The sequence below is a fragment of the Atta cephalotes genome (assembly GCF_000143395.1).
Source record: "Atta cephalotes unplaced genomic scaffold scaffold00005, whole genome shotgun sequence".
In the NCBI taxonomy this organism is placed as follows: domain Eukaryota; kingdom Metazoa; phylum Arthropoda; class Insecta; order Hymenoptera; family Formicidae; genus Atta; species Atta cephalotes.
The window spans coordinates 4,473,531-4,488,848 of NW_012130069.1; the positions used below are offsets into that span (position 1 = coordinate 4,473,531).

A 15,318-nucleotide genomic window follows, 5' to 3' on the forward strand; every position below is an offset into this window, starting at 1 on the left:
TCGTCGTCGTCGTCGTCGTCGTCGTCGTCGTCGTCGTCGTCGTCGTCGTCGTCTTTGCTGTCGAGCTACCACGAATTGACCTAACTTCGCTGGCCTCACTTCGCCAACAAGCGCAACCGTCAGCGTCGCGTCGCCGAGCTGTCTGTAAACTCCAAGTTCATCGCCTAATTCATTCTTAGAACTAAAAGACACTCCGTCATGCTCCCACGCGTCGCTTCCCAGAAGTCAGATTGATTCAAACTAATTGAACTTCCTCGAAATTATACGCCTAATCGTGATGAGCTTCGAGGTAACATCTGCGGTAAGATGGTGCGAACTGGAAACGGGATTAGATTCAACCGCTCGATCAGAGAACGCACTCCGTTTCCAATGTTCTTTTGCAATATGTGCGCGATCAGTTAAAAAATTAATCGGGGTTATCTCCATAATGACACATATATATTTTATATTTATTTTTACGAACATTAATAGAATGCTTTTTTTTTGTAAAGCTTGCACAAAACGTTTGCGAAATCCAGCTTGCTTGTTCATTTATCTTTAGTTTTTACATCATTAAAGCTTTACTTTAAATTCTATTTCCGATTTTTCTGAACTTTTTACGTATTCAAAATTCAAAATAAAATTTTTTCAAAGTAATATCTTGCCCTGCTCTAATTTTAATTTGCTAAACACCCATATTCATTAAATCTTGACTAATATTAATGTATGAAAGTAAAAAAATACATTGTTGAATTACATCTAACGACAAAATAGTGCTGAAAAAAACCGCTCTTATTTTTATTCCGCATGACAAAAGTTCTGAGATGGGCCAGTCGCATTCGCGTTCGGAACACGTCCTCCTACACGGTGAGTCCTCCGCCCAGGGATAGAAAAATCCACCCCTTTTTCAGGCGGTCGATACCAGGACGACCAACCTTACCACCACCTTTCTCTTTCCTTTCCCGTGCGTTTCACCCCCGTCGCCTCGTCATCCTTACTTCGTCACACCCTCGTGTGGCAAGCCGTGTGCTCTCTCTCTCTCTCTCTCTCTCTCTCTCACCCTCGCCTTCGATGAAAAGTTTCTCTCCTCCGCCGCTTTCTGCCGAGGTGGCGCTATACTCGCCATCAAGAACCTCCCTTTCGTCTTCCTCCCATCTACCCCCGCGCATCGTTCACATACGCGAACCACTCCTTTATCTTTTCTCGTCCGATGTCTTTCTACTAGTATATCTTTCTCTCGTTATTCTCGTGTATAGATCTTGTCCGAACTTAAATGTATGTACTGTATACTTTGTGCGCGTGTAAGTGGACGAAAGTGCATGAGGTTCGCGAACATTGCAAACTGAACTGCACGTGGTTATCTGATGTACCGATGGCTAAGTAATCCTCGGACCATCGACCAACTTCTTGATTCTCAAAGTGAAAAAGTTTTTTCTTCTTTGTTTCTCTTCTTGGAAATTTTTCCTTGGTTTTTTACCTTTGTGATATGTCGAAGCACATTCTACTCTTCACCTTTACATTCTCACTGCGACGAAAAAATTTTGCAGTATCATTGTCAATACTTTGATTGTAGATCCTTATTTTTAGTCTCTCACTGAAGTAGTCCCTTTCAAGCCCAAGAGATTTGTTTGCTCTTCTGTACGATCAGTTGGCCAAACACCGAGGATAGCAATGGCAAGATTTTGTTGTCTTTTATCTTCTCGGTTTGACCAATGCAAATGTCGAAGACTAAATTATTCTATCCTTCTAATGATCGTTCTGCTTTTATAACTTGTATTAAATATTACTACTATTTATTTGAAAATTTGAAATCAGAATAAAACGGCCTATAAGTTGTTTAAATTTTTTTATTGATCCATATATTTTAAAGATACAGATATATGTATCGAACGTTGAATCACAAAAAAGCGGCACGCCTAAAGAGATGTTCAGATTCCGTAATCCGAACATCTGATGGCGCAAGGATGAGAACAAACGGAGTGGGGGGTGGGGGAAGGAGAGGAGCGCGGGAGAAGGAGAGACGCGAGAAAGAGAGACGTGGCGGCAGAGGAGCGTGTACAGGTTCGTGATTCGAAGTAGGTGGGCCCCAGGTAGCCAGGACAGATAACACCCGGAGATTACCGCGGACAGAGTCATTAGCAGCGTCGGCTTCTGTGTCGGCCAAGATATTCTCTCACTTTCCTCCCCTACTATCCCAGTGCTGCTTTCTCCCCCTGCTCGTCTCACCGTTCGTTCGTCGCGTCGCGTCGCGTCGTGTGGTTTTATCTGGCTGGTCAATTCACGCGGCACGATATACACACACCGGACCGCTCTTCAGATCCTACCACTTACTTTCCATCCTCGACCATCTTCTATTCCCTCTTTTCTCTCTTCCCCCTTCTCTCTTTCTCTTTCTCACTAGGCTTGTCTCGCGATACTGGCCTCCTCCCCTTTCTTCTCTCGTGAACCGTGTCCTCCTGCCACCGTCTTTCCTTTTTATCCCTCTTTTGCCAACATATTCTACGAGCAGAATGTACCGCGAAAGACGCGCATTCGCCGCGCTCGAGTGAGCCCAGATTAGAGTCCGGAGAAATACTAATTGCTCCGATCGGCGTTCGCACATATTTTCCACGGCGCCAGAGGCGTGTCGAGGCCGAAGGTCCACGAGAAACGAGATAGTGATGAGGAGACCGCCAGGGCGTCGCGCGAGGGACCGGAAGGGAGACTAATGCCGGTAGTGGCGGTAACAGTGGCGAGAGAAAGAGAAAAAAAAGATAAAGAGAAACATTCTGCTTTGATAGGCTAATGACAAACGCCTAGATTGCCGGCTTATCACTCGGCCAGCGCTAATTATTTCCCCTTTGTACCGCGCCGCACATAATGGCGTCCGTGCAGAAATGAGCGAGGGCTCTCTTTCTCTCCCTCCCCTTCCCCCTCTCCTTCTCCCTCTCTCTCTCTCCACTTCACGTGTGCGGTACTAATTTACACGCACGGCGTGTTGGCGAATTTTATTTGTTACTATTATACATGTAGTAACAGCAAACGTGAATTTCTCGCTGCAGATTGACGTTGTATGTTATGATCAGTCTCTTCACTCAAGTCTCTACGCATTCCAGTGATTATCAACACGGTGAACCTTTGGCCCCTACGTTCCTCTTCCCCTCTTCCGCTCTTTCTATTCAGATGTCTGTTGACGATTTCTGCTTTTTCCTCTATGTATATACACGTCCAACGTATGTACCAACATAGTTGAATGCAAACTTTCGTTTGCACGAATAATCGCTGCAATTATTCCTGAATATTCCATAGTTTTTCTGAACTTTTTAATTCTTCTGTCTTATCATCGCAAAGTTAATTAATTTAGAGATCAAATTCAGAAGAATGACAGAATTTCGATAAAAATTAACACGAATTATGTAATATTAATCGTTAGAATTTGATCACAAATTATGATATAAAAGTTTTATTTCTCAAGTAATTTTAGTTTCAGTAAATTTTTAACTCTTTTTACGAACAGGATTGACAGACATTTCATCTTGAATAATATTCTTATATGAAAATCTTCTCTAATATATGAAATCAAGTTTCATAAAATAAATGTTTTTGGGACTCCCTTGCCTACATGGACATATCAGTATAATGCTGCAATATATTGCTAAGAAGCAGTTTCGAGAATTTCAACTTAACGCTATTAAGAACTTTCCTCAGCATCGGAAACTTTCCTGGGATAATTTGCCCCCTATTTTGAAGAGTCATGATTCTTAGCCATGCCTACTTGCTCTCGTTTATCGATGGCAATTTGTGATTCGTTAAAAGACATGTTACATTCGTATCCACTTTTCAAACGTTTTCCAACTGCTTTCTCTCTTCAAGCGTACGATAATTACCAGGATTACGTGAGTGAAGCATTTGGCGCATAAACAGATTTATCAGCCAATGAGCAGTGTCTCCGTACATTCGTTCTTTGTCAATGACAAGAATGTTCTCGGCAATCTTGTTAGTTGCCATTCGTGCCGTGAAGTGAGATGCTGTAAGCGGTATCTGCATAAAAAGAAGGAAAATGCAGTCGACGCGGACAGATATATGATGGAATCATAAAAGAACAGAAAAAAGTGAAAACGAAAAATTATGTCAGCCTGGCGTCGAAATTAGAATCAGATGTATTTTTTAAATCGCATTTTCTGTTTTCTTCCCTCGTTGAAAACTCACTCACTTCTGATGGCACAATTCAAGCTTTTTGCCGATATCGTGAATAATATTATTAAAGTATTAAGAGTTTAGTCGAGTTAGTCTAGAAACCTAAACAGACATGCCAAGAATTCGCAGAAGCCTTACATTTTTTGCAGTATTCTGTAATTAACTATGAAGACTAAATCTTTATATAATAATACGAAAGATATAATAAATATCGCTTTTGAAGATATATCAGTATATATTGTGTATTATATTTTAATCTTCTCTATATTTTATTTTTAAAAAAGTTGGAATTGTCACAAATTTGTAAAATTTATAATAATAAAAAGATCTGTCAATTAAAGCAAATGTATAGACATCTTATACGTACATTATTCTATATTTTATTGCTATATTATAATAATAAAATGCACCATTATAATAATAAAATGCAAATTAAAGAAATATTTCATTTATAATATTTAATAGATTAACACATTGTTTGTCTCTATGCGCGAAGAAATGGCTGCGTTCAGCAGAGAAAGCAGTTTTAACTGTTGAAAATTCTTCAATATGAATGGTTTACTTAGATCCATAAGGAACCAAAAGCAAAAATCAATCGTATTGAAGAATTTATAGTTGCATAACTGCTTTCTCTGCTGTGAACGCATAATTTCATCATTTCTTCACAAAAAGACAATGTGTTAATCTATTAAATATTATAAATGAAATATTTCTTTAACTTGACTGCATTTTATTGTTATAATATAACAATAAAATATAGAATGATATGCATATAAGATGTCTATGCATTTGCTTTAACTGATAGATTTTTTTGTGAATTTGTGACAATTTCATACTTTTTAAAAAATAAAATTTAGAGAAGATTGAAAAACAGTACAGTATATAGTGATATATCTTCAAAAGCGATATTTATTATATTTTTATTATATTATTTGCGATATTTATTATATTATTGTATAATGATTTTTTATACAATATTAACAATATTTAAAATATTTAAAATATTAACAATATTATATAATGATTTGGCCTTCACAATTAATTACAGAATGCTGCAAAAAAATGTATGGCTTCCGCAAACGATTCTCGACATGTCTTTAGGTTTCTAGATTAACACGGTATTAATTCTAGATTAACTCGGTATTAATAATATTGTTCATCGACAAAAAGCTTGGATTGAAGTACCATCTTATTCTATCTTTCTAAGAAATTCATAAAAATAATTTATTGTTGCCCCAAACCATCTGATTCGATTTAAGAATGCGCAAGCCACAATTAACAATAATGAACTTGAATAATAAATGTTTCTTTTGACGAGCGTGAAGATTCTTCTCGATTTAGCAGAAACACTACACGATCTCTGTATGGCGCGGTGATGAATGATCTGGTTTTGACGCTTAAAATTAATTTTGCTTCTTCTATACGATGTATGATAATTACGATATATGATATATGAGCAGCAACATTGATACATTTTATTTGGCCATTTTAATGGCAGGAGGATTGCGGATTCTGAATTGAATTAATAAGTGAATTCGATTGTGCCCGAGCGATCGATATCCAGAATACGACCGGCCATGTTTCGGAGCCTATCGATCACTATATACGTATGTGCTGCATAACTAGCATATAAATTATGCGGATGACGATCGAGGCCGACGCCGTCGATAGCGGGTGGATACGGATCGGAACTGACCCGTTACAGATGCGAGAATCCATCTTTGTGAATTCGATGACGGAATCGAGTGATGACACACGCGACTTCCGCTTATCGATCCGCGTTCACGTCGCGCACGATAATTTGCTCGTTTACCGTTCACATATTAATCTCTCTCTCTCTCTCTCTCTCTCTCTCTCTCTCTCTCTCCCTTTACGCATGCCACGGACGCGTGCGCGAGCTACGCGAGTTTGCCCTTTTCGTTTTGCGTGTCGGAATATTCTGAACAGCCTGTCGGATCATATAATAAAAGCAACGCGAGCACAGGCAAATTTGCTCCGAACGCGACGTGAGTCTCGCGAACGACTCGCACGTGCATATTCGCATCCGTTTAGCAAGATCGATGGACGTACGCCATGTAACGCAAGCTTTTTTTAAATCACAGGATGAGGTCAATAAATTATCGTAATCGGTAAATTTTGACAATTTAACAAATTATTTATATGAACAGTAATTTGGCGATAGGCGCGATAGAAACATATGTATATAAATAATTTAACAAAATAAGACGTATTTATCTGCAACGATATATATGAGTATATATATATATATATATATAAGGGCTAATAAAATATCTTTAACAAATAATCATATTTTCAAATATCAACGTAAAGATATAACCGTGATCGTCATCGTTATAGAGCTTTTCAAACGATAAATGCTCGCTTGGAAAGCTCGATTGCATTTGCAGACTTTGTATCGATCAGCTCGGCATGATGCATCAGTGTAATAGCCGCTTTGGCAAGCTCATGCTTTCTTGGCCCGCACGGAACTTTATGAAATACTTGCACGAAGATTAATTAACCTGAGAGAAAGAGTAACGTGCCGACGCACGCTCTCTGATTGTGTGATTAACGGCAACACCTTCTTGACACTTTTTTAATCTGACGTATCTCTATATTTTTCTTCGTGCAAAATCGTTCTCTCGTGTCTCGCGCTATTTTTGTTTCTTAATTTTGCGCTGTGCCGTCGCCCGTAGATCACTTTCAGACCACGCTCTCGATGGCTAATCATGAGACTTGTGAGACTTTCGCGACTTGTTATGTGCTAAATGGAACACTTCGAACATATTGTTCATGAGAACGAAAAGATTTTCACTCATATAAAACTCCACATTTGAAAAAGTATAGAGAAATACTTGATTCGTGTTGTATTTTCTCTTAACTTGACTCTAAAATTATCCATTGCATATATAATTGATAGCATCATCGAGTAATTGGTCTGATAGTATGAGCGAAATAATTGCAAACGTTCTTTGCCAAAGCTAACCTAAAACAATCTGTCCCAATGTATGATCCCTTTCTTATTGCAGACGATACTGAACTCGATGCACAAGTATCAGCCGAGGTTTCACCTCGTGCGAGCCAATGATATCCTGAAACTTCCGTATTCGACATTCAGGAGTTATGTTTTTAAGGAGACGGAATTCATCGCCGTGACGGCCTATCAAAATGAAAAGGTAAGTGACCTCTGAATTACTCAAATACATCCATAAAAAAAAGTAAAAGAGATTTTTCGTTAAATTAATTTCGAAACATTAAAATGCAATTTTTCGAGGAAATTGAAGAACGTAGACTTGATTACTTTTTAATGTCTAAAGCTGCTGTAGACTAAGCGCAGAAATATAATCCGTTTTTTTTATATGCCAAAAATTCATCATCTTATCGCAGAGGAAATGTAAAGCTCACACGCGGCGGCGAGAATTCGTTAGAAAGGAACCATCTCGCGTTACGATCTGACAGAGCGGGTCGTTTTGGTTTCTGGCCTTCTGTTAATTAATATTTCTCCGCGTTCTTATGCCTTGATAAAGCCATGGATGCGAGAATCATTTCGTGGAATAACATCTTCTCGGTACGCATTATTTTCAGTGAATGAATTGCTTACACGCACGTGGCCATAAGAAGAGACCAGGCCTTGTATAGATTTTTGGTAGGTTGGCTATATACTCGGCTAATACATTCCTATCTTAATTATCGCGCCTTCTCGGTATAAGAAGTAAAGCGAAAAAGTATATTAGCTCAAGAGTCTACAGGTCTATTAAATCCGACTTATAACGAAAGATTGTTTAATTTGCAAACTTGTTTTTAATCCATGTTCAAATATATTTATTTTGTTTGCAGATTACCCAACTAAAGATCGATAACAACCCCTTTGCGAAAGGATTTCGAGATACTGGTGCGGGGAAGCGCGAGAAAAAGTGAGTATCGCTTTCAAAACTGCACTATATAAACGCGATATATTTTTTAACACTTTCCTGAAATTAAAACAAACTTTTACAAAATTAAAACAACCTACGTCAAAATATACAAATATTTTCCTATATATGCATATGTGTTTCTAAAAGAGTTATTTAGTTCGCTCTGTAACAGTTTCATGAGAGGTTTATTTATAAAAATTTATGAAAAATCATATAATATCTATAATCAGGAAAGAGTTAAAAAAAATTAGTAAGCTAAATATCTTTCGCGAGCATCCTATGATGAAAATCGTACGAGTCGGAATCTACGTTAATGTACAACGGATTAAAAACTACCCTAAATGCAAAGCAGACATACCCTCTCTTTGAATCGCGTTTTGTGATGAGCAAAGAGCGCGAATCTGTCTTCGGGGTCGACCTAATTGATCGTAGACCTTTCGAGCTTCCCCTCGATCGACGCTATTATGCCGACCTTAGGGTCACCCCCTGAGCTAAGGGTTGATTTCACAGGGCTCATTTGCACTCCGCATCGCCGGCAGTGCCGTCCATTTATATTCAATATTGCGGGTTTATGAGCTTATGTCAGCGAACAATCCCTCGGAGGGGATGCTATCGTTCGTCGTTGCCGACCAGGCTGCTATGGAAACTCATTTCGATCCAATAGGTTGCAGGGTGAAAACTCGAGTAGATTTTGATGAAATTAAGTCGCTATGCATAACAATTTAAGCTGTTTCTAATTTTTATTACATCATTAAACAATTCTTATAATTTTTTTAACGAAAGAGAGATATTCTGTCTATGGTGTTAGCATATCAAGAAACGTATTAGGTATATTACATGAAAAGACAAAAAAGATGGATGCAAGCCGCGGGTCAGAAAATTTTCGGAAAATTGCGGCAGTCTGCGACGTCGAGCGGATAAAGAAAGGGCCAGGTTAATCGAGAAAATATGCAAAGCAGGGGGCGCGTCGCCGCGGCACCGCCTAATTAGAATAAGGGTTAGTTTTGGCTTATGGTTTCGGTTAAGGGTGGTTGGATGCCATCAGGAAGCCACAGGGAAACCGGAAAGAGAGAAAGAGACAAGGCATGGGCAGAGAAACACCAGCAGAAAGAGACCGCAAGAGAAAGAGAGTGGCACAGTGAGAGAGGGATCGGGGTTGGAACATAGCCAATCATCGGATTAGCATACTGATGCTCAGGGGCGGCGCTATCGTTAACGTGGAGGGTGCCACTCTTGACGGCTTTGAATTTTATATTGGCCCTCAGATCGTTTTGTGGCTGTACAAAGACTACACTTCGAGAGCTTCGGTCGATCTTCTAATGTAAGCGCGAAATCTCTTTCCTCGAACCTATGGGTTATTTTTGTTTTTTTTATATCTTTGGTTGCATAGAATTGGATTATAAATTTTCCGCAAACCGCATGGAGATTTGAAGGCCCAGACGGCTTTAAATTATTTCTCAAATTTCAACAAAAAGACTAAAAGACATTTCAGGTCATATAATTATATACAATCATATTTCTATAAATAGGGCTTTTGAAAGAGCCCACACAGCATACTTTATCCGAGGAATGTCATAGAATCGTTCTTAGAACTTTAGAACATTTCTTGGAAGTCTGTGCTGGGAATGCACTAAAAATTTTCTCAGATTTTTTTAAAGCCCTTTGAAAAACACAATCTTCCGTCAGCGATCCAAGTGATCTAAGTAATAAAATTCAAGGTAGTCTGCGGAGAGTTAATTGAGAGCTAAGAAAAAGTAAGTAGACTAGAAGGGAAGAGAAAAGGGAAGATGCCATTTAATCGTGAATATATATGTAGCTAAGACAGGCTCTCTTATCAGAATTTAATCGCTACATGATAATTTAGGCGAAATATTCCCCGATTAGTATAGAGAAATGTAAAGTAACTGCGTGACTATACTCGAATAAAATCACTACATTCGATACGCGATAGAGTTAAACGACACTGACAGGTGGCGCATTGTTTCGTTAATTTTTTAACAACGCGCGACGCGGCGTTTCGTCACGAGATGTAACGCCACTCGAGCGTGACGAGTTGATTCGCTACGCCGCTTTAAAAAGAAAAAAGAAAAAAGGAGAGAGAAAAAAAAGGAAGGAACCGCTCCAATGCGGCGAGTTGTCACGTCATTTATCATCATACACACCGCGGAAAGATCGTATTTAGCGATATGCGTGGTGTGCGGATTAACCCGTTCGCTCATGAAACTCCCACGATCGTGCGTTAATACGTGCAATGCAACACGAGTAATATATGTATATTTCCTAGCGGTCCATTAGCGCAGATATTAAATTAATAGCTATTACGTTAACTATTGTCTCCTTAATTTTCACGATTGGTACTCGCTTACATATCGCAAACATCTTCTGATTAATAAGCAAATCAAGGCGCGCCGAAAAATCTGGATGAAACCATCGAATTTCACTTAACTTTTGCAGTTAATTATCCGCAGAGCAGAAATCATTGAGATTCCTGTGCATTTCTTCGACATTACAACAAAGCGTTCTTATTAAATACATATAAATGACAGCCGAACTAGCCCTAGGCTTCATCCCCGATTTTTATTGTGTGTTATATCTGGATAATATTAAAAATATTACGGATGAAATACAACTAACAGTTTAAGTCTCCTTATTTGCGATATAATCAAGTCGTATTTCTTATCGTACAATCTTGCAATTTCTTTTCTCTATTTTCGTTTATGCCAAACTGTCATTTGCTAGTTTACTCGATCACAACGATAATATATTTGCGAAGATATGTTGGTGAGTGGAAGGTTTATCTTTCCCACGAAGTCGTTCTTTTAGACAACGATATAAGCTTTCCGAGACCTCTGCAATTCCTCCCATAATCGCACCAAATCGAAATACTCGATTCTCGCAACCTAATACAGAATTAATTGGCGCACACGGATCCTTTCAGCGGGCTCGAACAAAATTTCCTGGAACGCTCCTAATCACGCAAAGGAAACTCGATGGTACGTTACCGTCGACAATCGAGTCGAATGACGGGCCGGGGTTATGGAGGTGCGGGAAAGGCAAGAGGGTTGGGGCAAATCTAATGCATCGTCTCGTGCAGGCAGAACAAACCTAAACCTCGTGTAAGTCTTGACTATAGCCATTCGCACAACGAGAGGCTTACCGGTGTCTTAATACCATGTAATGCGATCAGTTCACCAACACAGAAACGTGCTCTTTTGCTCGCTCGCTCGTTCGCTCGCCCGAAGTGCATCCGCTTCGCGCACGCTCCTTCTCGTGGATGCATCCGTGACATGCACTCGTTGTAGTCCCGAAAGGGTGTACAGGCTCTCTGGTTTCTGTAAGTGCGAGAGTACGCCAAATCAATAATCCGTGCACTCGGTATAGAATTTTCGAGCACGGTATGTATATCTCTCTCTTCGTCCTGGACTGATAGGGTTTACCATCCATCCTCTTATCCTCGAATATTATCTCTCCTTTCTTAGGACATTCGGGGATGTTCGGAAAGATTTTTCAACGACGAGATTGGTTGCACTAATGTCGCTTAGTACTAAACATCGATTGACAATCTTTTCCTTTCTTTGCTTCTGTATTTTAATTAGTTGTTAGAAACAAGCTAAATGAATAAAAGAATTCATTAACATAAATTAATCAGAAATCATTAAATCCGCGTGACACGCTCGATTTCTCTTATGTAAAAGGCTATCCGTGTAACGCAGCTCGATAAATCGTGCCAAGATTACGCGAGCTTCGCGAAGATCGGGCGAAAGAAACACGTTGCCCTGGGGAATCAGCGAATAGATCAGTGTGTCGTGAATCGATACGGTATCGCCGTAGCATCGATGAAAAATGATCGTGACTCCGACTCGGGTGTGCAGGCGGCCAGACGTCAGCGCGATAAATCACTCTCGATTCCGCACATCTATAAGCTCGCGATTCATGGAAAAAAAAAGTTCTCTGCGTCGCGCAATGTAATCGTGCCGCGCGCGTATATCTTGAGGGTTCTATCGACACGCCGCTCATTTATACGAGCCGCTTGTAAGTACGCACGCACACAGAGGCGCGAATTGCACCACACGAGCTCTCGCTCGTCTGTTTATAAGTGCAAATAGCCGCGAGTGGCATAAAGTTAAGCGCACATGAAGGCAACGCACGCGCGAGCGAGCGAGCGAACGCTAGACACTTGCCGCATAGGAAAGGCGTTGAAGGCGCAATTAAGATAATTAATCTAATACCACGGCCGCGCCTCGAGGCAATACAGCTACCGCTCACATAAATCCCTGGGCTTCGTTTATTGCATCGCGCCGACGCGACGCTGGGCTTTGCTCCGCGCTCCGCGTGAATTATCACCGCGCGAACGAGCGAAACGCGCCACGCCGCGCTCAGCTCGTCGGGACCTTTTGATTTTCTTCGACACAATAAATATTTCTCTCGGAATCGTGATCGCATTGATCGCCTCTTGTTTTCCTCGCACGCGCAACAGCCAATGCCGATGCGTAGTCGAGTCCACGATATTTCATTCGCGTGAATATAGCGGCACTGATGTAAGATTTTCATAGATTCTCATTCAACTAATCATGCGTGATTGAAATAACATTTGCGCACGTTCTGCCTGAAAATATTTCAAAGAAATCGCACATTAATATTTATAAATATGCGCGTGTTTGTCTTTGATAGAACTTGCATCGCATCTGTGTTTCATATTACAAATTGAAATTATTATAGTTTGGTAAACGATGAATATTGACAAAAAAAAATAATAAGAAATTTAAAAAACAAATTTAAAAAACAATAATTAGAAAGAAGAATTAATGAGAATTAAATAAAATTAACATCACAGTTTATTAAAGATCATAATTTGAATCATAAATTTACCGTATTAATTGTTTTATTTTATGCATGAGAACTGCGTTTGACTCTCACTAATAGTCCTTCTTTCTACTTATTATTAATTAATATTGATACATTGTATATGTATACGATATACATATATTGTACGATTAATTATTATTTTGACTTTGTTATACTTCTTTATATGATTGCAATAGTTTGATGCAATTTTTTCAGAATAAACATTATCGGATTATTTCAGAATAGATATTATCGCGACACAATCAGTCTATTTGCAATTTCAGTTCTTTTTTATGCTGAATATTAATTCGTCAATAAATCAATTAGCACACATTGAAGACATCCTCGAGATATTGCGTTAATATACATATATATATATAGATAGAAACCGTCGATTGGTTCTCGCAATCTTCCGGATGAGGAAGAATCCTTTTACCCGCTCGTCGTCCTCACAATTTTTCGATTGAGACATACGCATAGGATATACTAACAAAACCACATCGAGATTCAGCGTGAACGATTTAGCGTCGAAATTGCCACTGCCAAGAAGAGAAGTAACTTTATCACCGGCCCTCTCGTTATACTCTCAGAACCAATTACAGTGTGCCGTAATCAATAGGTATTCGCGCGTCTCGAAAGATTGTCAGCTTACGAACGTCGATAAATCATATCGAAATAGGCGGAACCCATTTATCCGATGGCCGTGTAGCTCTGCTAACGATTGATAACTCGCTAACCACGCCTTTCCATAAATCAATAATCAATCTGGAAATACAAAGGCAACGAGTTTCTTTGTAACACGTTCTTTGTTGCGACAGTCGAGTTTATTTGTTTTAATACAACTTATGTACAACTTATTTTTCACGAAGATTTCTCGAGAGAAATAATTAAGAGTGGAAAATGAACGTAACACGCGAATCTCACAAGATTGCTAACTCCGCGTCGTTGTTGCAGAAGGCAGGCGCTATTGACAGTATCGGGCGGCGGTTCCCGTTTGACAGCGGGTGGACCAGCATCTCCGGACAAGCGGCGTTCGTCCAATTCCGCCACCGACCTCATGGACGACGAGGACAAGCTGCTGGATGTGGTTGGACCCGATACACCGCACCCAGCCCATCACCACCGGGAACGGGAGCACTCTCGCGAGAGAGACGATCGAACGAGCGAACGAGGCGAGGGTAGCGAATCGTCCGGGTCTGAGAGCGGTGGCGGGCCAGGTCCAACGGGCTCTGAAGGTCCACGGCCGGATGTTTCAGTCGGACCACCGCTTCATCCGCCTCTTTTGCCGTATCTGTATCCGCCAGTACCCGGACTCTACCCCGGTCCCAGTCCTCTGATACCACCCACTCCTCTTGGACTCCATGGCGGTGTCACCCCCGGTATGCTGTTTAACGCCCAGCTGGCCTTGGCGGCCCAGCATCCCCTTTTTGCACATTATCCTCATCCTCTGGCGAGTCCCCTGCATCAGCTCAAGGGACATAGATTCGCGCCCTATACACTCCCAGCGCCCTCGCATGGCTCGGCATTTGAGACTGTGACCCCCGGTAGCAGAACCCTAAGTCCAAGATCACCACCGCCGAGGCCGCCAACCGATTCGCCGACACCCACTGGTGGCGGTGCCCTCATCTCGACGACGCCCAGCTCCGCCGGTGAGCTCAAATCCATCGAGAACATGGTGAATGGCTTGCAGGAGAAGAGAAGGAGAAGTCCAAGTCTGACGCCCGGACATCGGGGCGACGATGCTGGCGGAGGGAGTCCGTGACAGGAGAACGAACCTGTGAGCAGCACCAAGGACGATGACCCTGATGAGGACGAGAACGAGGATTGCGCCGATGAATCCGGCGGTGACCCGGAGGACCTTTCCGCCGACGAGAGGGAGCCGGACTCCACGTCGGAGCCGTCGTAGCGGCGGGAACGTTCGCTTGTCGGCATTCAGTTCTCCCTCTCTCTTCCTCGTCCTATTCGGGGGTCGTGGCCGTACCAGATGAGTGTGAGGAAGGCCAGACTCTTATACTACAAAGTGCAATTTTATTTCCGGAGTGGCGCCGCGACTCGAAAAGTCGTTTTCGCGAGCGAGTGCGGCGCCCTTCGTACTTTCGGGACTGAACAAGGAGTCCCGCGTGTTTCCTGTATCTGTAAATAAACCTACGTAAGAATATGATATCGCGCGCGCATTAGGAGTGTGTGGGGTCTCTGTTAGGACCGCGAGGCGGAATGCGTTGGACTCTCGATGAATGCTGCGCCAATCGTGTGTTGATGTAAATTAGATGAGACACGAGAATGAATGCAATGAGGAAAAAAATGAACGCGCGCGCGCGTGTGTGTGTGTGTGTGTGTGTGTGTGTGTGTGTGTGTGTGTGTGTGTGTGTGAGAGAGAGAGAGAGAGAGAGAGAGAGAGAGAGAG

At 41.2% G+C, this 15,318-nt stretch overlaps 1 protein-coding gene across 1 annotated transcript in view; it reads left to right on the plus strand.

Annotated features, from left to right (window-relative positions):
• The window catches only part of LOC105626340 (optomotor-blind protein), a 96,484-nt gene extending 81,808 nt beyond the window's left edge, over positions 1-14,676 (plus strand). The window contains exons 5-7 of the mRNA XM_012207642.1: positions 7,185-7,331; positions 7,993-8,069; positions 13,869-14,676. Coding sequence (XP_012063032.1) covers positions 7,185-7,331; positions 7,993-8,069; positions 13,869-14,676 — 1,032 coding nt within the window. The remainder of the gene's footprint in view (positions 1-7,184; positions 7,332-7,992; positions 8,070-13,868) is intronic.
• The last annotated feature ends 642 nt before the right edge of the window (positions 14,677-15,318 follow it).